General features: G+C 38.4%; 1 protein-coding gene and 1 pseudogene across 5 annotated transcripts in view; one reads left to right on the top strand and one right to left on the bottom strand.

Moving 5' to 3' along the window:
• The window catches only part of CDKAL1 (CDKAL1 threonylcarbamoyladenosine tRNA methylthiotransferase), a 731,789-nt gene that overhangs the window by 472,769 nt on the left and 234,435 nt on the right, over nt 1–24,585 (bottom strand). For all 5 annotated transcript variants that reach the window (XM_003927310.3, XM_074398506.1, XM_010338014.2 and 2 more), the window contains one exon: nt 14,443–14,491. In XM_003927310.3, coding sequence (XP_003927359.1) covers nt 14,443–14,491 — 49 coding nt within the window. The remainder of the gene's footprint in view (nt 1–14,442; nt 14,492–24,585) is intronic.
• On the top strand, nt 22,974–23,758 carry LOC120361119 (large ribosomal subunit protein eL8 pseudogene; annotated as a pseudogene).

Raw genomic sequence — 24,585 nt, 5'->3', positions numbered from 1 at the left:
AACATAGAAAGATGAAAACATTTATGGGGATGGAATGTTCTTAGGCAATTTTTTTCTCCCATGTGCATATTATCAATGGTTTAACTAATAATTATTTTAATAATTATTAAACAAAGGATATGTATGACAAAGTAATCTGCATAAGCAAAATGTCCTCTTACTCTAATGGAAAAACCTTCTGGGGGCAAATTACAATAACCATTTAATTTTATGTTTTATTTACTATAACTCTTGCAAGCAGATATGTCTTTTATGATAGTGGGAGTAGATATACATGGTGTCAATTTATTTTTTCAGAATCCAAATCAAATGTACATCAAAAGAGTTAAAAGTCAAAGCAGTCCCATGTCAATAACTCAATGTTAGTATTGACCCTTAATAGAACTCCTCAGATCATTAGCTGTCTTCCTGCAACAGACTCTCCTGAATTCTAAATTTATTAAATGGCTCCAAGCCTTTGATATTTACAGCAATAAAGCTATGAGTGCTTCTGTTTCTGTATGTAAAGCAACCACAGCAACAAAACAGAACATAATGAGTTCTCATGCTCAGACCTATACTGTATCCAGTGATGAAAGCAAAGTAGACCTTACAAAGGATGGCACTCAAGCTGCTGGAAAACAGGAATAGAAAAACACACAAGACATGAGGAACTTGTAAGCCACATTTAACTTTTAAAATTGAAGCTCAGAGTCCCACTGAATTAGGCCATTTCATGCATCTCTATAAAAGAATACCTGAGGCTGGGCAATTTCTAAAGAAAAGAGGTTTAATTGGCTCACGGTTCTGCAGGCTGTACCAGAAGCATGGTAACAGCATCTGCTCAGCTTCTAGTGAGGCCTCAGGAAGCCTTCAATCATGGCAGAAGGCAAAGGGGGTGCCCACCTGTCACATAGGGAGAACAGGAACAAGAGAAGATGGGAAGGGGAGAGATAACACACACTTTTAAACAATCAGTTCAAATGGGAATTCCCTATGGGCCAGTACAGCACCAAGCCTCTCATGAGGGAACCCCCCAACACGATCCTATTACCTCTCACCAGGCCCCACTTCCAACAGTGGGGATCACAATTCAAAATGAGATTTGGAAGGGACAAACATCCAAACTATGCCGTACTCGCTTTCAATGAAATGTCTCGCACAAATGAAAATGTCAAGTCTCCTTGTGCTAACTCAACTCAAGCCACCATAAAGTGTGACAGAAGAGATGGGAAGCAGTAAAGGCTGAAGAGTTGTCCCATCTATGTATCTTAAAAAATGCCTGTCTGGCCTTGTTGACCTTCATTTCACTTCCAATCAAGAATTGAATAATCTTGGACTGTGGGCAATATAAAGACAATCCAACTGAGAGGAGGTCCCTGGAGCTCACTCTGCTTTAAAATTCACTCTCTTAGTCCTCAGCCCCTTGAGATAAGTGTTATCACTGCCTTTCTACAGAAATGAGAACAGTGAAATAAGTTTAAAAATACAATTAAAACAAAGAGGATGTACACTTTCTACTGCAAGTCTCTGTACTAATATACATGCATAACTGAAACCAAAGTTCCATAATGCCATAGATGAGCTTAGAAAATGAAGCATGTATGAAACATTACTTTTTAATATTTAAATACAACATAAACACTTGCAAAATACACCCCCTACCAAAACAAAACAAACACAAAAACAACATTCTCTACCTTAAGCCATTACTTTAATGACTTCTGCCTTAACGGGACTCAAGGTCTCGAGGACGGCAGGCTGTTGAAGAAGTAAGTGGAAGGAAGTGTCAGAGATGACCTGACAGATGTTTCTAAGGACAGAAACACCATAAGGGAGTGTGGTCAGCTCTTCCAGGGAAAGTCAGGAAAGGCTTCCGGGAGAGGCAATACTGAAGTCTGGAGGCAGAGCAAGCAAGATACAAATTATATACATTATTATACCTATTTAGAATTCCTGCTTTTGACTGGTTTTCCACTTCTTAAAAGCAATCTAGTTAAAAGCGTATCATTTAAGCTGGATTTCACTGAAAAGATTTATTAAGACTTGGCAGGAAGGGGCCCCATGGTGACAGACCACACCTTCAAAAATGAAAATGCTCCTAAAAATAATTTATGAATGAGAAATTATGTGGGCTTGAGATTCTTAGTTCTAGACAAAAGACTAATCAAACATTGTTTTAAAATTTAATTTTAAAAAACACAGTGTTGGTCATGGACTGTTAAAGATCGAAAGTTATAATATTAAAATACTTCTGGTTACAGCTGCCAAACTTCTGTGCCCTAAATATATAACCAGGATTGGGAATACAAGATTTAAGACATATCCTTAAAAAAGCTGCAGGATTTTTTTTTTTTTTTTTACACAACCATTTGACAGTAAAAACTATATATACAAAGTGTGTTTTACATGAAAACCTTCAAAACTTATTCTTACAACACACACGAGAAATTTCTCCATAGAATCTTTTCATTTGCTTTTCATTGGTTGGCTTTTTTATTGGTTGCGTACAGATAGAGGATACTTTTACTTGCTCATTGCCCAACGTGAGGTATGCTCTACCTTTACGACACAGTATGACTAAAATAATCTACTCAGAATTTTCTTTAAAAATATTAAGGATATCTTCATTAACTCCTTACAAAAGAATGTTTTGTGTTGGCACAAAACAAAATGGCAAATAAAACAGAAAAAAAAAGTGAAAAAAGAGGAAAAAGACACATGAAGGAACAAACTATTTAAGAGAAGATCTAAAGGGAACTAGAAAAAAAGTGAGCAATGATCTTAAACAACAGGTATCAGAAAAGCAAATAATAAATGGGCCTCACTTTCTCATTTCCGTCTGTTCACTATGAACAGCTTCACAGAACAGAAAGGAGGGTCCATGGAACAAGGGGACTGGGTTTCAGAGTAGAGCAGACTGCTGCCCGGCTGCATAATCAGTAATGCCAGGCTTCCCGTGGAGCAGAAATGAATTAATGTATATGCAAAGGGTAAGCTACAAAAGAGCTAGACAGAAGTTAATTACGGTTACTACCATAATTAAACAACTGTACTCCTATCAAAACATACAGCGCTAATGACAGGTCTCCAAAGCAAGATGACAAGAGGGTTTTCAAAACTTTCAAACACTAGGAGTTAAAGTCAGATCCCATTTCTTTTAAAAGCTCTAGAGGGTTAGGAAATAGGTCACAAATAATTGCACGGATAATGATGATCAAGGCCAGGCATGGTGGCTCACACCTGTAATCCCAGGACTTGGGGACAAGACAGGGAGTTTGAGACTAGCCTGGCCAACATGGTGAAACCCCTTCTCTACTAAAAATACAAAAATTAGTTGGGCGTAGTGGTACATGTCTGTAATCCTAGCTACTAGGGACGCTGAGGCATGAGAACTGTTCGAACCTGGGAGGTGGAGGGTGCAGTGAGCTAAGATTGCACCAATGTACTCCAGCCTGGGTGACAGAGCGAGACTCTTGTCTCGAAAATATTTAAAAAAAAAAATGGTCAAGTTCCTGAATGACTTGTTAAATATATAAATTAGATTAAAGGTCATCCCTATGAAACCACTCATTTGCATGGTGATGTACTTTCCTGGGTGTGAGTTGGTGGAAGAAGGCAATGAATCTGGAGCCATACATGGTCCTGGGTGAATGTAAGCATGTTTGCTCAGGGACCATGTTACACAGCAAAGGCTGCTTTTCCATCTCAGGACACTGAGTGATATGATCCTTACCTGTCTAGAACAGTGGCTTACCACGGCAATAAATCTAGGTGAGTAGCTGCAGGGCCAACTCCCCAGCTCCCAGTTTCCCCATATTCTGCATTAACCAGTCTACCATCTCCCCTCTCAGGTTAGGGGACCTCTCAGCCCTCCATACCTCTCCCAGTAAACTTTTTTGAGAATTTCTGCTTTAGGTAATGTTACCTACGTTAAATTCTCTCAAATCACTTCTTCCATCAGGAATCTAAGTTACCAAGACTAACAGTACCTCTTTCGAAGTCCTGAAAATGAACATGCTCCTAGGTAGAAATGAAAGCTGCTTCAGAGGCACAATGTTTCTGAGTAACGCTGGGAAGCACATCCCTGTCACTGCCCAGAACTGCATACAACTGAATGTTGGAAGGGTAAAAGAGTCCAAGAACTGGGCTTTACCCAAGACCCTCTTCACTAGAAAATACAGAGGTATAGCAGAGAAAAATGCATGGTACCTCTGCAACAAACGTCCTCAGCTTCACTGCTTAAGAAGTCACAGGGAAAGAAAAAGTAAAATCTGGCATATAGAAATTGGGATGTGAGATAAAGGCTGGTCACATTCTAATAAATTCTGCTACAGATCACTATCTAAAATGCCAGAAACTATTCTAATGATAGACTCCGAAATTCAATTTTATATTACATATGCAAGCACTTCAAGAATTTCAGAGTAGAAGAGACCTTCCACATGATACAACCTGTAACTCAGGAAACTGACAACCAGTGAGGTTGTAAGGGTTGTCAAAGGTGGCACTGTCAGTAGTACAAACAAACATTTGCACACAGCTCTTCATAGTCTCAATCAAGGACTCTCACCCACCACAACAGCACCCAAGAGCACCCATCACAGCAGCTGAACTTTCAGCGCAGCTTCAAGAACTGGTGCACTTTAAGTTTCAGAATTACAATAAAGATTTAATGTGCTGGAAAGCATCCTTTACGAGGACATTTTAATTACTATTTATTACTCAATACAACGCATACTTTGTTATAAAATGGTAGTACTGAGATAAATGTCTTTAAAATAGCCAGATATTGAGAGGATATCCAGAGTTCATAATCTAACTGATGATTCTCCAAATGAGTTTTCTCCCCATCAAACTAATACATGAAACTGTTATTTAGTCTCTCAGTCTCCAAAGTAATTAGTACATATCTGCTGTATACTTTGTAATGTGTTACAGAATGAACTTCTAAAAGAAAAAATATGTAAATCACCAAATATTAAACATAAAATGTTCAAATTGATTAAATATTCTAATAATCCTGCAACAATTACCAATATTAGTTTTTCTAAGAAAACATCCGTGACATCACTAAAAAAAAAGTTCATCCTGTATCTAATTATTCCAATTATCAAATACATTTTTTCAAGAAAAAGAGAAAGTAAGTTTTACATTTCTTTTCTACCCACATCTCAACCATCAAATTACTTTGTGTTTCCAGTTTTCACTTGACTGTGATATAATAAATTATTTCCCTAACAATAAAATCTTTTTTTTTTTAATTTAAAGATAATAACTTCTATGTATATTTATTTTACTATCAAAGCTTTAGATACTAAAGCATTTCTAACATGACCTGGTTTCCACTTTATATTTCTATTTTTAGGGAAATCAGCTATAAAGTACTAAAGAAGAATTATCAATACGGTACAATTTACTATTGTGCTGAGAATAATCAAAGCAAAACAGAAAATATCACAATTAACCTACAGTTTATCCTGCATTTGAAAAATGCAATGAAGTTGCTAGTATTTATTTTTTTTCTCTTAAGTTTACAGTCTCATCTATTCTCACTATATTTTACTAACCAAAAACAATGGATTCTCTAATGAAGAATAAAATTTCTCCAGTCACGTAATAATGCATAGGATACATATGCAGTGTATAAAAGCAGTGTAGCAACTGCCAATTCTCTTAAAAGTTAGTTATAATAAAAATATCATATGAAAAATATTATTTTAGTCTTTTCATTTAAAGTATATTAAAACTCTTTAAAATATATACATTAAGTGACCATTTTGTATGGAAGCCTCAAAATATGATCAACTGATCTATTTGATATATTTTTTTAACTACATAATTCCTGTAACAAATACTGTAACATTTAAGTATAATACAAATTCTTTCTGGGATTGATGCTTTATATTATTCATGTATCAATAAAAATTAATAAGATTGAGAAATGAGAACCCTGGGAATCAGAAATTGCCATATCTGAAAATACTAAATACCAGAAATAAAAATTATTAAAATATAGATATAAAAGCAAGGATGTTCAAACACATATTTGCTCATGTTAACAGTTTCACAAAAGTCTAAATGATAACACACTTTTAAAGACTAACAATACTTGTAGTCTCACCTTCATGAAATCTGCCAAAACACTACCAGGATTCACCAGAGTTAATACGTAAGTCTAATTTAACAGTAGGTAAGTCCTGGTTAATAGTTAAACAAGGAAAGATGGGGATACGATACTGGACAGGCCAGTGTGACTACTAGTGGAAGGACTGTGGCACGGGAAGCCTGTGAGGTTCAAGCCTAAAGTAATTTCCTTTCCTTGCTTACAACAATCAAATCTAGTAAACCACTATAACAGCGTATTATCTGAAAGCTACAATATGATTATCAACTTAAACTATGTACCAGCTCACTAAAAACCCAGAATTAAAAAATCAAAACTTAGAGAAATACGCAAATCCTCATATAAATAAACTCCATTAATGATGGAACATGGTTTCAAATAATAATAATTTAAAAATGCATCTTTGAGCAGAAAAGGAAATATAAGCAATCAATACACTAAAGCTGTATAATTAAATTTAAGATGAACAAAAAGCAAAGAAGGCCATTCTGAAGCCACCACAAAGCAGCAGAATCCACCTGGGGGATTCATTTAGGCATTCAGTGTTCTAAAAGCTTTAATGGCTAAAAATATTAGATAAATGTAAAGTTACTTACCATCTTCATTTTTTAAAAACCAGTGAACTTGACCATTTACAACGTTTAAAGAAGACTTCTTCTAGAGCAACTATTATATATTTTGTAGCCGCTGCTCAGTATATGTGTAGCTAAAAACAGGACTGATAATTTGGCCAATACAGTTATAAAGTTACAGAAATACATACAAGACAACACAGGCTGGTTTCATTTACACAAAGTCCTTTTCCAAACAAAGGTACAGAATGAAGTGATGTAAAAAATCAACTAAAAGTATTATCATAAAACTTTTTTGTTTGGAGCCATAAAGAAATTAGTCTACTATTCTTGTTTTTTAAATACTGTGGTTTGAAAAATGCTATCTGAGAGAGATACAATGAATAACAAGGAGTTCATCCTAGAAATAATGTATGTAGATGTAAGGACTCCAAATAAGCAAAGCTGGAATCCTATTGTTAATGTGGGGAAACTACAGAAGGAGATATGAAGAGAAGAGGATAGCAGAGCAGATAAACTGACTGCATTTAAGAATGTAACCACTGCCTTTGCAATTGGAAATGCAAGTTACCAAACTGTAATCATAAAGCATTCATAAACTTAAAACAAACAAGCTTATTGGAAAAAAAACTAAATAAAGTAATAAATTCCTTGTTCCTTTACTTACTAGAATGTAGAAGTTATCCTGTATTTACTTATACCACTGAGACCAGAAAGTATGCCTAATATGTAAAGCAATGCACAAACTTTTCTCCATGACATTCAGACTATACTAACTGTATCAGAGATTACATATAATGAGAGAATGCATAAAAGTATTTTCAAAGCATATATTAAAAATCAATAAAAATTATTTTATTGAAAAGCAACTACTGAAAAAGCAGATGTGCTTTTGTAGTCCACTACTCTCCTAGATACACCATGCATATTTAAGCTTAATCACTTACTGAGTTTGGAAAACATCCTCAAGTAAGTCTGCGTTGGGCTCTGAAAGGTGCTTATTTAGTCACTAACCCTGATAAAACCACCCTGGATATAGTCCTGCTTCCCAGTCTCAACTTAAGAATAGTTTATGCTCTAAATAAGTACCACATGCAAAGTACAAAACCTTGCAGAGTGAAGATTAATAGCAATGTCTAAAATTAAAAAGCTGCTTGGTAACGTACTCTGGAAATTTCAGTCAGTCTAATCCAAGATGACATCAATTACTGAAAAGTTAGGAAAAACAGAAAATCAGTGAAACTTGCAAATCACACCACATTGGGAAAACCGTGAATTACCACCACTTAAGGCATTTGGAATTTGACTGAATGAAATGCCAGCAAACATAATAATTACAACAGGGATCTCAACAGAGCTTGACTGGGGAAGAAATACAACTTAATGATGAAAACAATTTTCTAATTTCAATAGGTAAAATTCACTTGCAATAATGTGTCCTAAGATATCCAATTAGACTTATCTTTCTAAAAAGATAAGATTATTTGTAGTAATTTTTTTGTTTAGAGGATTTCACATCCTCTTTTTGGAAGAAATGCAGCTTTATATTCCTTTCATGGTTTTCATACAAAAAAGTTTTTAATGACCATATGAGCCAAGACTAAGGTAAGTATGAATATTTTTAAAAGACAGAAATGAATGTGAATCCACTAGACACTGTATTTCTTTCCTTACATTCAGTTCCACACCTTGTAAAACGTTGAAAGTGACACAGGAAAAAAATCCTAAATTCATTATAATTTCGTATCTCCTGAAGCCAAAACCACAAATGAATGGAATTTTCAGGCTGCTATTAACATGATGATCCATTCAGAATAAGTTATCAAAAACTCACCATTAGGATACAGTCAAGACAGATAAATGAAAACATGCCTTTATGGTTTTATGTTAATTATAATAGAGCTAAATGCTTTCAGTTATCAATGTACCTTATCAGTACGGCTTTTAAAATACTACTTGGTGTAACATAAGCAGCAGTAAGAATAATGCCATCAGGCTGTGACAGAGGCTATATGTCTAAAGCCCCTTCAAAGATGAGATATGAAGACAGACCAACAGGGATCAAATGTGGAAACAAGAGGGTTACAGCAAAATCCTCTTGTCAGACTGTATTCCATCTGGACCTTCTGGGCAGAGCCTTGCTGCTCCACAGCTAACTTCTTATCAGTCGGGGTACCAGCAAAGCAGATGGCTCTCTGCATAACTAAGAAGATTTTCATAAAGGAACGATTTACTAAAATCTGGGCAGGTTTAGGAAAACCAACAGACAATGCAATACTTTAAGGCTAGCAACAATGGGGTGCTGTTACCATCCCAGAGGCAAGAAAGAGAACAGCTGCAGAAACCTGGAGAAAGAGATAAACAGAGAGGGTCACGGGACAATTGCTGTGACCCTGGGGTAAGGAAACCAACCTACCCAAAACAAGCAGGGAGGGAGGAATGGGAATGAACACTCTTATCTCGCTCTTGTCACATTCTCCAATTGGCTGAATCCAACTGGGAATGAGATGGCAAGAATCTTACTGATCAATCCATACAGGTCAGATCACAGACACAGATAAAGATGGAGAGTGGATCTGGAAGGGCAAACAGAAGATGTCCACTTCTGTGGAGGACCATAAAGTAAATGTAAAGCACAGTGAAAATACATCTAAGAAATATCAAGCAGCAGAGGCGGCTGGAGCGAAGGGTATGGGCGTAGCATTCATGGACCAAAAAAAAAAAAAAAAAAAAAGGTGAAAATAGCAGAAAGTCCCAAATTAATTTGGTGGGTAAGAGGCACGGCTGAGGGTATACACACAGGAGAGTAAAATAATCCCAGGTTAATGGTAGCAGAACATGCAGTCAGACTGAAAGGAGAGTCACTGGATGGCAAAAATCAGTTAGGTTATTACAGCAGTTCATGTATTAAAGAGGAAGTAAGAGGTAAGCATTAACATTAATGCCCTATATATTCTGTGTGCTTCAAAAGTCTTATCCATTTAATCCTGCCCATTTTTAGCTGAGAAAACTAAGCCTCAGAAACGTAACTTGCTGAAAGACAACCAACAACCGCCTAACTGCTGTAAAAACCGCACTGTTTCAGGGACATATGTTGTCTGAATGAAGTACTGGCAGTAGAAATAGAAAGCGAAGAACAGAAGTTGACTGACTGATAGGCACAGTTCTCCATTAACCAAGAAAATAGAGATCTCAGAAAAATCATGAAACTCCTTCACAGCTCAGCTTCCTGATCTGTAAACTAAAAAAAACTATCAAAATTATTCCTTCCATCTAAAAAAATTCTCCTGTTGCATTACAAAGACTTAATTTATCAGACTTACCATCCTCTAAGCAAACCTGCCAATTAATATCCCCTTCAACTTAATCTTCTACTCACTTTCATAGCTAAACGCAAACACAATCTCTCTAATAAATCCACTCAAGTCCACACTCATCAGTAAGAAGCGATCCCTGATTAACTGAGCCTGAGAGTAACACGTCTTATATGATTTCCTATAGAAAGTATGCCTCTCATAGGTGGGTGTTGAACAATAAGAACACATGGACACAGGGAGGGGAGCACTACACACTGGGGTCCGTTGGGGGGAAACGGGGGAGGGATGGGGGGGTGGGGAGGTGGGAAGAGATAGCATGGGGAGAAATGACAGATACAGGTGAGGGGACGGAAGGCAGCAATCCACACTGCCATGTGTGTACCTATGCAACAATCTTGCATATTCTCCACATGTACCCCAAAACCTAAAATACAATCAAAAATAAAATAAATAAAATAAATAAATAAATAAAAACTTTGAGCCCATGACAGTTACAATCCATTATTATTACTATTTACAAAAAGGTTACTAAAAAAATATTTGGAAGAGGGATTATTGCTAAAGTAAAGAAACTCTGTATTGACTGTCAATAAAAGTAAAACTGAACGTCGTATCAAAAAAAAAAAAAAGTATGTCTCTCCAAGCCATTTTGCAAACTCCTAAGCACACTGTTAACTACCATTAATTTTCTAAAACAGATTTTATTTTTAGAGTAGTTTTAGATTCATAGAAAATTCAGCGGAAGTACAGTTCCATACATCACTGCCCCACCCCACACAAAGCCTCTCCAACTATCAACATCCTACACCAGAGACGTACGTTTGTTAAAATCAATGAATCTACACTGACACATCGTTTTCATCAAGAGTCCATAGTTTACACTAGGGTTCATTCTTGGTGTTGTTCACTCTAAGTGTGTGAACAAATGTATAATGACAACTGTCCACCATTACAGCATCATACAGAATAGAATTACTGTCATAAATATCTTCCGTTTTCTGCCTACAATTCCCTCCCTACTCTCTAAACACTGGCAGCAACTGATCCATTTACCCCTTTCATACTTCACCTTTTCCACAATGTCAGATTAGCTGAACTCACACAGTATGTAGCCTCACAGATTGACATCTTTCACATCATGGTATCCATTTAAAGTCCCTTTAGTCTATTCATGGCTTTGTAGCTCATTTCTTTTAGTGCCAAATAATATTCCATTGTCTGCATGTACCACAGTTTCTTTATTCACTTACTGAAGGGCAGTCTGTAAGTTTCAGCAATTATTAATAAAGCTATTATAAACATTGTGTGTTTTGGATAGACATTAAGTTTTCAACTCATCTGGATAAATATCAAGTAGCACACCTGCTGGATTATATGAGACTGTGTTTAGTTTTAAGAAACTGCCAAATTGTCTTTCAAAGTGCCTGTACCATTTTTGCATTACCACTAGCAATAAATGAATTTCTGTTGCTCCACATCCTTGCCAGAATTTGGTGTTGTCAATGTTTTGGATTTTGACCATTATACTAGATGTGCAGTTGTAATATACCACTATATTGCACTGTTGCTTTAATTTGTAATTCACTAATGACAGACACATGACGCTGAACATTTTAATATGCTAATTTTCATTTGCATATCTTCTTTGGTAAAGTGTCTGTTCAAGTCTTTTGCCCATTATTTTAACTATGCTGTTCCTTTTCTGAGTTTTAAGAGGTCTTCATATATTTTGGCTAATAGTCCTTTATCAGATGTGTATTTTACAAATATTTTCTCCCACTCTGAGGCTTATCTTCCCATCCTCTTGAAAAGTGTCTCTTAAAGAGTAAAAAAAATTTCAACTTAATGACATCCTACTTGACAATGATTTCTTTCATAAATCATACTTTTGATGTTGTATCTAAAAAAAATCACACCATCACCCAAGATCACCGAGATTTTCTTCATTATCATTAATTTTTTAAAAAATTATTGAGTGGCATGTATATACCTGATACTCAAGATAAAGGATAAATAAAGCAAAAATACACTCAAGTATCTTAAGTCACTGCTTAAGACACTCAATCAAATAACCTTTAAGGTAGCAAACCTCAATGGGGAGAGAGCAGAGAAACAACAGCATCGTGTGGGTCATAGCACAATGTTCAAGTACAGGCTTTGGAGCAAAACTGCCTGGATTCAAATCCCAATGCTGCCACTTACAACCTGTACACTCTTATGTCTCAACTTTGTCCTCTGAAAAATGGGGAAAATATTTATGCCCACTTCATTTCATAGCACCACTATGAAGAGTAAATGACTTAACCCGTGTGAAGTGTTTAACATAGTGCCTGTCACACTGTAAGTACACAATAAAAGTTAGTACTTCCAGATTCTCCAAGAAGGAGTTGAACTGATTTGTAAAAACATTCAAATTATCGTTGCTATAAATTTTTAGTCCTGATATTTCATTTTATTTTGGAACATCAGAAGAAAATGATTAAGGGCCAAGCACAGCAGCTCATGCCTGTAATTCCAGCACTTTTGGAGGCCATGGTGGACAGATTGTTTGAGCCCAGGAGTTCGAGACCAGTCTGAACAAAATGGCAAAACTTCCATCTCTATTTATAAAATAAAAAATTATTAAAAAATTAAAAAGAAGATTATGGTATAGTTTCATTCTCATATTCTCATAATCTCATTTATTAGAAATCGATTCTGTGGTAATCTCTGATAAAGCAATGATCAAAAATTAATGAATAGATGCATGTGAAAAGTAGCAGACACCACCCAGAAGGAAAAGTGCAGCATTAAAATTTCCAGTTTAGCAGGTGGAGACTATCTGTTTTTTTTAAAATATACAAACTTCTCATTTATTACAAAACAAAGTGTATAAGTGAGACTTTCAATTCACTTAATATTTCAGTATCATATTATTGGTTTTCATTTGTGCTGATCTAACAGGAAAAAGCCTTTAAAAAATTTAAAATTATACCCAGAATTGCAAATGACTTATTTCACAGTGACTTCAGTAAGAATCTATGTCTGTGAGTGTTGGCTAACAAAAAAACCAAAGCTTAATTCTGTTTTCCTTGTCTAATTTTTAGTGTAACTAGAAAAATTATACCTTGAAGGAGTATCAAAATTATTACTGTTAAAAGTACTTAAAATAACAACTAATAACATGATATAAAAATGTACAAGTAAAAAAATTTCTTATTTTATTTCAATACAGGGTCTCGCTTTGTTGACTGGGCTGGAGTGCAGTGGTGCAGTCACTGTTCACTGCAGTCTCAACCTCCTAGGCTCAAGCAATCCTCCCACCTCAGCCTCCTGAATAGATAGTTCTACAGAAGCACCCCACCAAGCCCAGCTAATTTTTCTATTTTTTGTAGAGATGACGTTTCGCTATGTTGCCCAAGCTGGTCTTGAACTCCTGGGTTCAAGAGATCCGACCACCTCAGTCTCCCAAAGAGCTGAAATTACAGGCATAAGCCACCATGCCCAGCCAATTTCTTTATCTTAAAATGGATTAAATTATTTCAATCTGAAATTCAAAATAAATTAATTTTATTAAAATGGATTAAATTATTTCAATCTGAAATTCAAAATAAATTAATTTTACACAAAAATAAAATAATATTTTTTTTAAACTATGACGTGAAAAAAATTTTTTTTTTTTTTTTTTTTGAGACAGAATCTCTCTCTATCAACGGGCTGGAGTGCAGTGGTGCGATCTCAGTTCACTGCAACGTCCGACTCCCTGATTCAAGCTATTCTCCTGCTTTAGACTCCCGAGCAGCTGGGATTCCAGGCGCCTGCCAAGGTGCCCAGCTAATTTTTGTATTTTTTAGTAGCAACAGGGTTTCACCATGTTTGCCAGAATGGTCTCGATCTCTCCACCTCGTGATCCGCCTGCGTCGGCCTCCCAAAGTACTGGGATTACAGGTGTAAGCCACCGCATCTGGCTGATAAATTTATTCTTTAAAGACAGGGTGTTACTGTGTTGCCCAGGATAGAGTGTAGTTATAGATTATAGCTCACTGCAGACTTGAACTCCTGGGCCCAAGTTATCCTCCTACTTCAACCTCCTGAGAAGCTGGGCCTACAGGTACACATCACAGCATCCAGCTGACTTCCTCCCCGAGAGATCCCAGGATCTCACCATGTTGGTCTTGAACTCCTGGTCTCAGGAATCCTCCAGACTCAGTGCCAGCCCCCACGGCTGGGGTTACAGGAGTGAGCCATTGCTCTTGGCCTGATTTACTCATAGCCAAACAAATACACGGCAGAGTGCCTGCCTCCAATATTAGAATGGCAAATTCATGAAGCCAAGGATAACACTTTATGATTTTATACCTAAAACAATAACTTTTATAAACATGTCTGGCAAGAGTTAACTGAGTAGTGTTTCTCTTATACCGTTCAGAAAACATGTACATCTGTTTATCTCACTTTCAACGATTACCTTTAATTGTTTCCTCTACAACTTCTACCACACGATCTATCTGTTGAACCTAGAAAAAAAACACAAATGATTAGACAAGTAATTTACATAGAGAAGCAAAATTTGCATTATCCTTCTGCTTAGTCAGTGTTACACATTTTCTAAGCACATCAATGCAGGTTTCCTTTAATGTATTTAGAGATATTATTTTAAAATTATATTAATATTTTGTGTTAACAATGAAGGATGAAATTATCATCCTCCTGTCCTCTAATGATAACTGAAGAAATCATATTGCATTTAAATAAACTGCCTGGAGATGTTTTAGGATAACCTATCAGCATATATTCAACACATCCTGAGAAAGAAACAAGTTTAATTAAAATATGTCCTCACACACAGCTTCAAGAAAAAATGACAAAAAATGACAACCTACACCAAAGAACAAGCTAGTGCTAAAGAGATCTGTTCCAAACTCTATCTTTATTATTTTAATACTCAAACCCCACCCTCTCTGTTTTTGAGATGGAGTCTGGCTCTGTTGCTCAGGCTGGAGTGCAGTGGCACCATCTTGGCTCACCAAAACCTCCATCTCCCAGGTTCAAGCAATTCTCCTGCCTCAGCCTCCCGAGTAGCTGGGACTACAGGTGCGTGTCACCATACTCGGCTAAACTATTTTTGTATTTTTAGTACAGACAGGGTTTCACGGTGTTAGCCAGGATAGTCTCTATCTCCTGATCTCATGACCTGCCCACCTCAGCCTCCCAAAGTGCTGAGATTATAGGCGTGAGCCACTGAGCCCACCCTCAAAACCCTTTTAATGACTTTCTGTCATTTGCTGAGTACTGTACTTGGGTCCATGAAATACAAAGTCAAATAACACAGCTTCTGTTCTATACACCAGAGACTAGAAGATTTCCCAGGGGAACACAGAGGAAACATAATAAAATCAGACCAAGTGATCCAGCAATGCTTCCTAGAGAACCAGGGGTGACTCCTGAGGTTATGATTAAACAGGATTACGATTGGAGAAGGCCACTAAGAAGAATGAGTAAGCATGGCTAGAGTTTAAAAGGAAAATGAAAAAAGCAACGTAATGTTATGATTCACAAAGCTAAAGAAAGAAAAAAATAAGTCAAAGTTAATTCTTCTTTAAAAGTCCTTAAATTTCCATTGTTTTATTACAGAAGACAAAAACGTCAAACAAAATTGAATATAAAAGGGAAATTAGTTAAGGAAATCATAACATCTTTCATCCTGTATTTCCACTCCTCAGATGAAACCACTAGTAATACTATGATCAGCAGATACCACGACATTTTCTGGCATCAAACATATATAGGCCTGTTCTATAGTTTTATCCTTTTTTACAAATTATACAGGGTGTGTGTGTATGTGTAAATAAATATACAAAATAGATATACAAAATAGACCAAGACCAGCTGGGGCAACACAGTGAGGTCCCGGGGTCTTTGGTAGAGGTTTTACATATGTATAAAATAGATCTATGCCTTGATATTTTTGTATATATTGTCAGTTTACATAGGTCCATTTCATTCACTTTACTAGCTGCCTGCTTTCTCTCTGTATGGATGCATCATGATGTGATGCATGCATCCATACTCCTACTGATGAAAGAACTTCTGTTCTTTAATAAAGTTTAAAGAACTTTATTAAAAATATAAAGGCTGGCTGGCCACAGTGGCTCAGGCCTGTAATCCCAACACTTTGGGAGGCCTAGCGGGGCAGATCACTTGAGGTCAGGAGTTCGAGACCACTCTGGCCAACATGGTGAAACCCTATCTCTATTAAAAATATAAAAATTAGCTGGATATAGTGGTGCATGCCTTAGTCCCAGCTACTCAGAAGGCTGAGGCAGGAGAATCACTTGAACATAGGAGGTGGAGGTTGCAGTGAGCCAAGACCATGCCACTGCATTCCAGCCTGGGCAACGGAGTGAGACTCCATCTCAAAAAAAAAAAAAAAAAAAAAAAAAATCATAATGGTAAGTCTCTTAAAAATAGTTCCTTGGTCTCAGCATTCTTACCGAAAACAAGGAAAGGCTTGTGAGAGCAGACTTGAACTCCATTGTACCTCTGACCACGCAGCCCAACATGAAGGCAGCAGCAACAACAATGACTGAGAAACCACAAAAGGCAATTAAATCTCAGACAACATCAGGTTTTCGGTCTCGAGCAAACCCACCTAACTGAAGATGCATCTACCTGAAAACAATGGAACCATTTGGCTCTGGTTTTATTAAGATAGCCCACGTGGCTTCCACACAGAATGTGATTGAAGAAGCCAGCAGAAGAAAGATTTCAGAAAGGAGGAAGCGACCAGCAGTGTCAAATGCTACAAAGACATAAGTATACAGACTAAAATGAACACGTTTCACTTAACAATAAGGGAATCAAACTTAGGGAATGCTATGAGTTCAGTAGCAATGAATTATCCGTAAGAAAATAGAGAGAGTTAATATAGACTACTCTTAGAAAAAAACTGGATAGAAAGGGAGGGAGAAGGAAGACTCTTGATAGCTAGAGAATACTGAATATATTGTGTTTTAGTTTAGGTTAGTATAAGTTAACTATTTCTTTTTTTTGCAGCTTGAGCGGAGAAAGGCAGTAGGCAAAGGAATTGTAGACTGAAAAGTGATGGAGCAATCATCTTCAGGAAATGGACCACGCAAAATCTAAAGCACAAACAGAGGACAAGCCAGAAAGAGAAAAGGGCCAAGTCTTCATCCCTATAAAGACAAGGTTAGGGGTAAACCATGGGAAAAGATGCTAGTACTCCTGTGGAGGTCAGGGAGGATCTAAGCAAATTCCCACGTGTTGGCCTCAATTTTTCTCTGGGAAGTAAGTAGGAAGTTCATCTGCTAAGGTTAGAAAGCACATGGTAAAATAAAAACAGAATGAATGTTTACAAATACCTATTACAGACAACGAGAGCGTGCTGACTAGGAACACATACAAATCACCCAACAGTACCGGGATACTGGTTGAAATCTGAGACTATGAATTTATAAGAATGACTCCAGGTAGAGCAATACTTTTTCTCAAGTCCCAGCAGTTCTACAGTAGGAGCCAAACAGACAAACAGAATGACCCAAGGTTTGATAGTGCCACCATTTATTCGCGCACCAATTATTGAGCATCTAAATTATACCAGGATGGTTAAAAGTGAGGGACTATGTTAACTTCTCTTCCAGGGTCCACAAGGGGCGTGTTCAAAGGCAAGAATTTCCCAGTGCCATGCCTCCATCCACCTCCCCATTCAGAAACCTAGAGTTCTTTGTCTAACCTTCCCGCACGCAGGCTGGGTAGAAAGCCCAGACGACCTTCCTTTGTTTAAAAAGCCCACCAAAAGCTTCAACGGAGGAGGCTTTGATTGCAAGCCAGGCAACCAATCCTAAACCAGTGTTGAAGATCAGTGACTCCAGGGGAAGTTTGGAAAAGCTCTTCTCACTGGACGAGAACTTGAATAGGACAGGAGTAAATCCGGGGTTAAAATCCCCCTCTACTCCCTTACCTGTAAGAACTCCATCTCTGGATCCCCTCCCACAACAGCGTGGGAGCGCTCACGCTTGTGCTCACGCTTTCTCTCGTTCTCTCTCTCTCTCTCTCTTTTTCTCTCTCTCTCTCTCTCTGCCTAAGAAATCACTTTCTGCAAAGCCTTATGGGTCCAATACTTACTTAAATGAGCTCACTGCACCACGAGGGCCCTCTCCCCATTCTTGGGTAAGTGAGGCCCAAGAACCTGGGAAAACACATCCAATCCGGGAACAGTGAGTGTCTTAGGACACCCCCACAGCCCTCCTCCTGTCACCAAGTAACAAAAGGGCTGAGGAAACAACACTAACAGATTTGTGGAATGGACCGGAAAGAAAATGGAACAAGGAAAGCTGACTATGCATTTGAGATGAGACGAAGTTTGGCAAATAGGTTAGAGAGGGAGAGAAGTTGAGCCAGAAAAGAAGAAATGAAGTGGCTAGGTGTTAGAGAAAGAAAAAAAAATGAAGGGGGGAAAAGGGAAGGAGAAAAGAAAGAGGACAGAAAGTTGTAGCCAGTGTACAGATACACGGATTTAGTATTTCTGAAGAAGAGCAAGGCAATGGGAAATCTGGCAATGTGAATAGGTTGCTAAAACAAGGTGTAAGTGAAGACCACTAGAACTGACTTCTGATGCAGTGAAAGGTAACAATGTTACCAAGACATTATATCCAGACACTCAGATTGCCAAGGATGACAGAGTCATGAATAGGGTAAGAAACAGTTGGCCAAATTTCCTAGAGAATGTGGATTAATGACCAAGATACAATTAAGGATAGAAGACAGACAGTAAAATGAATAAAACATAAGGTAATTCAATGATGACACCAGAATAAAATATTTTCCTATGCAGTTAAAAATATAAAAGCTGCTCAAAAGGAGCACTGCATCCACTCTTGTAGCACATGGAATGAACAAGAAGCTGTATTTCTAGCCGGGCGCGGTGGCTCACGCCTGTAATCCCAGCACTTTGGGAGGCCGAGGTGGGTGGATCACGAGGTCGAGAGATCGAGACCATCCTGGTCAACATGGTGAAATCCCGTCTCTACTAAAAATACAAAAAATTAGCTGGGCATGGTGGCGCCTGCCTGTAATCCCAGCTACTCAGGAGGCTGAGGTGGGAGAATTGCCTGAACCCAGGAGGCGGAGGTTGCGGTGAGCCGAGATGGCGCCATTGCACTCCAGCCTGGGTAGCAAGAGCGAAACTCCGTCTCAAAAAAAAAATTAAATTAAATTAAATTAAAAAATGAAGAAGCTGTATTTCTAGATCACAGTCAGAACATGCAGACAGGGCAGTCTGTTAAAAAGTTGAAGAGAAGCTGGCCAGGTGCAGTGGCTCATGTCTGTAAACCCAGCACTATGGGAGGCCGAGGCGGGCGGATCACAAGGTCAGGAGTTCAAGAACATCCTGGCCAACATGGCGAAACCCGTCTCTACTAAAAATACCAAAATTATTGGGTGTGATGGCACGCGCCTATAGTCCCAGCTACTCAGGAGGCTGAGGCAGGAAAATCACTTAAGCCAGGGAGGTGGAGGTTGCAGTGAGCCGAGATTGCGCCACTGCACTCCAGCCTGGGCAATAGAGTGAGACTCCGTCTCAAAAAAAAAAAGAAAAAAAAAGTTGAGGGTAAACTAAAGCTAACACAGCCATAAATCTACATGAACCTTAGCTTACATACTGGTTTCTTAGATGTAACACCAAAGTACAAACAACAGAAGAAAAAATAAACTGGATATCATCAAAATTCAAACCATTTGGCACTTCAAAGGACAACATCAACAAAGTAACATGACAACACAGAAAATGAGAGAAAACTTTTATAAATCACGTATTTGGTAAGGAACTTGTATCTAGAATTTACAAAGAACTTCTAGAATTCAATAATAAAAAGACAACCCAATTAAAAATTGGAAAATAATCGGAACAGACACTTTTCCAAGGAAAATATACTTATGGCCAGTAAACACACGAAAAGATGCTTAACATCATTAGCCAATCCACAAATTCAAATCAGAATCGTAATGGAGGAACACAGAGCTATTGGTTAATGGATATAGAGTTTTGGTGTGAGGAAATGAAAACATTCTAGAGATGGACAGTGGTGATGACTATGTAACAATGTAAATGTACTTCATGCCAGTTAAAAATGATTACAAGGGTCAATTTTATTTTATGTATAGTTTTCCACTACTGAAAAAACACAATGAGATACTACTTTACACCCTTCGGATGGCTATGGTCAGAAAGACAAGCAGGCCAGGTCTAGCTGCTCACACCTGTAATCCCAGCACTTTGGGAGGCCAATATGGGAAGATCACTTTAAGGACAGGAGTTTGAGCCCAGCTTGGGCAACACAACAAGATCGTGTCTCTACAAAAAATTTTAAAAATTAGCTGGGCACAGTGGTGCTCACCTGTAGTCCCAACCACTCAGGAGGCTAAGGCGGAAAGACTGCTTGAGCCCAAGGGTTCAAAATTATAGCAACCTATAATCACGCCACTGTACTCCAGCGTGGGTGACAGAGTGAGATCCTGTCTCTTAAAATATACACATACCCACACATACGCATACAGAGAATAACAAGTGTTGGCGGAAATGTACAGAAAATGGAACCTTCATACATTGTTGATAGGAATGTAGTAAAATGATGCAGTACTTTGGAAAATATGCTACCTGTTCCTCAAATGATTAAACATAGAGTTTGCATATAACCCAGCAATGTCAGTCAAGTGCTATTTTAAATTAGAGGATATATTTTCAGCTATATACATTCAAGCAAATTCTGTGTGACCATCAGGGTAACCATCTTCACCAGGACCTTTAGATGGTGAGAGGGAAAATGAAAGGGAGTGCTAAGATGTACCTGGGGCTTTTTGAAATGATGAAAATGTTCTAAATTTGATTGTGGTAATGGTCATACAACTCTATGAATAAAATAAAATCCACTGAGTTGTACACCTTAAACGGGTGAATAGCATGGTGTATGAATTATATCTCAGTAAAATTGTTATTACCAAAAAGAAAAAAAAAGTTCAGAGTGGTCAAAGGTTCTAATGTCAAGACCATGAAAGTCAAGGAAAAACTGAGGAAATGGGCCGGGCGCGGTGGCTCAGGCCTGTAATATCAGCACTTTGGGAGGACGAGGCAGGTGGATCATGAGGTCAAGAGATCGAGACCATCCTGGTCAACATGGTGAAACCCCGTCTCTACTAAAAATACAAAAAATTAGCTGGGCATGGTGGCGCACGCCTGTAATCCCAGCTACTCAGGAGGCTGAGGCAGGAGAATTGCCTGAACCCAGGAGGCGGAGGTTGCGGTGAGCCGAGATCGCGCCATTGCACTCCAGCCTGGGTAACAAGAGCGAAACTCCATCTTTAAAAAAAAAAAAAAAAAAAAAAAAAACTGAGGAAATGTTCCAGATTAATGGAGACTGAAGAGATGTGACCTCAGTATGACTATGAATCTGGGATTTTTCATTTCCTATGAAGGACAGCATTGAAGCAATTGGCAATATCTGAATAAAGCTGATACACTAGCTTACAGTACTGTATTAATACTGATAATTGTACTATCATCATTTAAGAGTATGTCCTAGCTTTTGAAATATATGAGTATTTAGAAGTAAAGGGGCATCAGACTTGCAACTCACTTTTACAAGGATGGGGGGATATGTGCATAAAGAGAAAGAGAAAATCTGTTGAAATATTAATATTTGGAGAATGTGGGTAAAAGGTATATGAAACCTCTTTATTTGTACAACATTTCTGAGTGATATTATGTCAAAATGAGAAATGTGTGTGTGCGCCTGTGCATATGAGTGTGCATGTATGTCTACACGTGCGCATGTGTGTCTACATGTGTGCGTGCACATAGAAGAAACGAAGATAGTCCTGATGAAGATGGCTACTCTGAGGGTCACACAGAATTTGCTTGAATGTATACAGCTGAAAATATATCCTCTAATTTAAAATAGCACTTGATTACATTTGCTTTTATGGCAGGAAGTGGGATATTGCCAACACATGATAATTTAAATCACTCGATGGTATGTGGGAACCCCAGGACTTTAAAAAGAAAGGTCTGCCAAAACTATAAAATAAAATAAAAATGTAAGTGACTTGATTAAAAACAGAAAAGAAGTTGAAACGATTAAAGGAAAACAGGATGCCATTTTAGTTTTCAGTAATGGAGCCAATGGAAGAAGCGATGGGAAAAAAGAAAAGAGAGGGGAGACTGAGAGGAAAAGGAGACGAGAATCAGGGGAGGGAGAGTTACATGGAAGAGCAGAAAGTCTGGAGAAGAAAAAATGAAGGTGGGAGGCAGAGAAAGGAGAAAGACCAATCAAGAGTAAGAAAACAAACTCACACTCTGGGAGGCCACGGCCGGTGGATCACGAGGTCAAGAGATTGAGACCATCCTGGCCAACGTGGTAGAACCCTGTCTCTACTACAATAAAAAAATTAGCTGGGCGTTTGGCACACACCTGTAGTCCCAGCTACTTGGGAGGCTGAGGTGGAAGAATCGCTTGAACCCGGGAGGTGGAGGTTGCAGCGAGCCAAGACTGTGCCACTGTGCTCCAGCCTGGTGACAGAGCAAGACTCCATCTCAAAAAGAAACGAAACTCAAAATTCAAATACAGTAATGAAGACTACATTGAACTCATTCTGGGAGAAGAGCAAAGTGGTTCTTAATTAATACTATAAATTGAGGCCCTGAGCATACAAGAGCTTATTCTCTAGCATGTGATTCAAATAAAATAAATAAAACAGTATCTCGTGTCCTTCAGGCACTTAGTTATAAATATACAAAAAAAAAAAAAAAAAAAGACATGCAGTATGTTCTGTTACTGACTCCGTATGTTCTCAACAATGAAGGAAGGAGTTGATGTACAAACAATTCATAAATAACATTAATGAGTCATTCTACTGCAGAACTTTTAAAAGAAATCCACAAAAGACACAGTTACCTTTTCTTTCTCTCTCTTCCCGACGTCCAAGATGCCAAAAGGAAAGAAGGCCAAGGGGAAGAAGGTGGCTCCGGCCCCTGCTGTCATGAAGAAGCAGGAGGCCAACAAAGTAGTGAATCCACTATTTGAGAAAAGGTCTAAAAATTTTGGCGTTGGACAAGACATCCAGCCCAAAAGAGACCTCGCCCGCTTTGTGAAATGGCCCCGCTGTATCAGGTTGCAGTGGCAGAGAGCCATCCTCCATAAGCGGCTGAAAGTGCTCCCTGCAATTAACCAGTTCACCCAGGCCCTGGACCGCCAAACAGCTACTCAGCTGCTTAAGCTGGCCAACAAGTACAGACCAGAGACAAAGAAAGAAAAGAAGCAGAGGCTATTGGCCCGGGCGGAGAAGAAAGCGGCTGGCAAAGGGGACGTCCCCACCAAGAGACCACTAGTCCTTCGGGCAGAAGTTAACACCATCACCACCTTGGTGGAGAACAACAAAGCTCAGCTGGCGGTGATCCCATTGAGCTGGCTGTCTTCTTGCCTGCCGTGTGTCGTAAAATGGGAGTCCCTTACTGCATGACCAAGGGGCAGGCAAGACTGGGACGTCTAGTCCACAGGAAAACCTGCACCACTGTCGCCTTCACACACGTGAACTCGGAAGACAAAGGTGCTTCGGCTAAGCTGGTGGAAGCTGTCCGCACCAACTACAATGACAGATATGATGAGATCCGCCGTCACGGGGCAGGCAATGTCCTGGGTCCCAAGTCTGTGGCTTGCATCGCCAAGCTCAAAAAGGCAAAGGCTAAAGAACTTGCCACGAAACTGGATTAAACGTGCACTGTTTTCTGTAAATAATAAAACAATGCAAATCTTCCATTAAAAAAAAAAAAAGAAATCCACAAAAATATTTTCTTCGGCTATTAGATGAACTCTTCCAAATTTATAATTAGACATGTATTGAAGAAACAAGCCTAAACAATGGCACCCAAAGAAAATACAAATGCTGTTCTAAGGTTTCCTGATTGCTAAGAGCAGTGCCGTCACCAGGACCTTCCGCAAGGATGGAAATGTTTATATGCTGTGCCATCCGGTATGGCAGTCACTACCCATACGTGGTTATTACAGACTTGAAATGTGGCTACCGTTACTGAGGAACTTGATCCATATTTAAATAGTCACATGTGACTACTGCAACCACACTGAAAAGTGCAGCTTTAGGGAATGGCTAAGGGAGCCACGCAGTTTACAGTAATTTGTTACGGCAGCCTTAGGAAACGAACAGACATCTCAAACAGAATTTTGCCAACTAGGCTTAAGAGAAAAAAAAAAGTCTGCTCATTTGAAGCTGTCGGAGAACAAGCTGATATTATTCCGCAGTTGAAGGCACTGCTTTAGTATGCACTTGAAGGATCTTTTTTCCTGAACATCCAGCAGCTAGGTAAGTTAATGACTAGGAATAACACAGTGACAGCTAACATTCCTTGAACCATTACTCTGTTTCATGCTCTACATTGACACTTCATGTGCATTATCACACTTAATCCTCAAACAGTACTAGGCAGGAGGAGATAGTACAGTTAGTTAGTGATAACACAGTCTCACTCTGTTGCCCAGACTGGAGTGCAGTGGTATGATTTCAGCTCACTGCAACACCGCCC

The sequence above is a fragment of the Saimiri boliviensis genome, chromosome 4 (genome assembly GCF_048565385.1).
Source record: "Saimiri boliviensis isolate mSaiBol1 chromosome 4, mSaiBol1.pri, whole genome shotgun sequence".
Classification (NCBI taxonomy): Eukaryota; Metazoa; Chordata; class Mammalia; order Primates; family Cebidae; genus Saimiri; species Saimiri boliviensis.
This window is presented reverse-complemented; position numbering and strand designations above follow the sequence as displayed.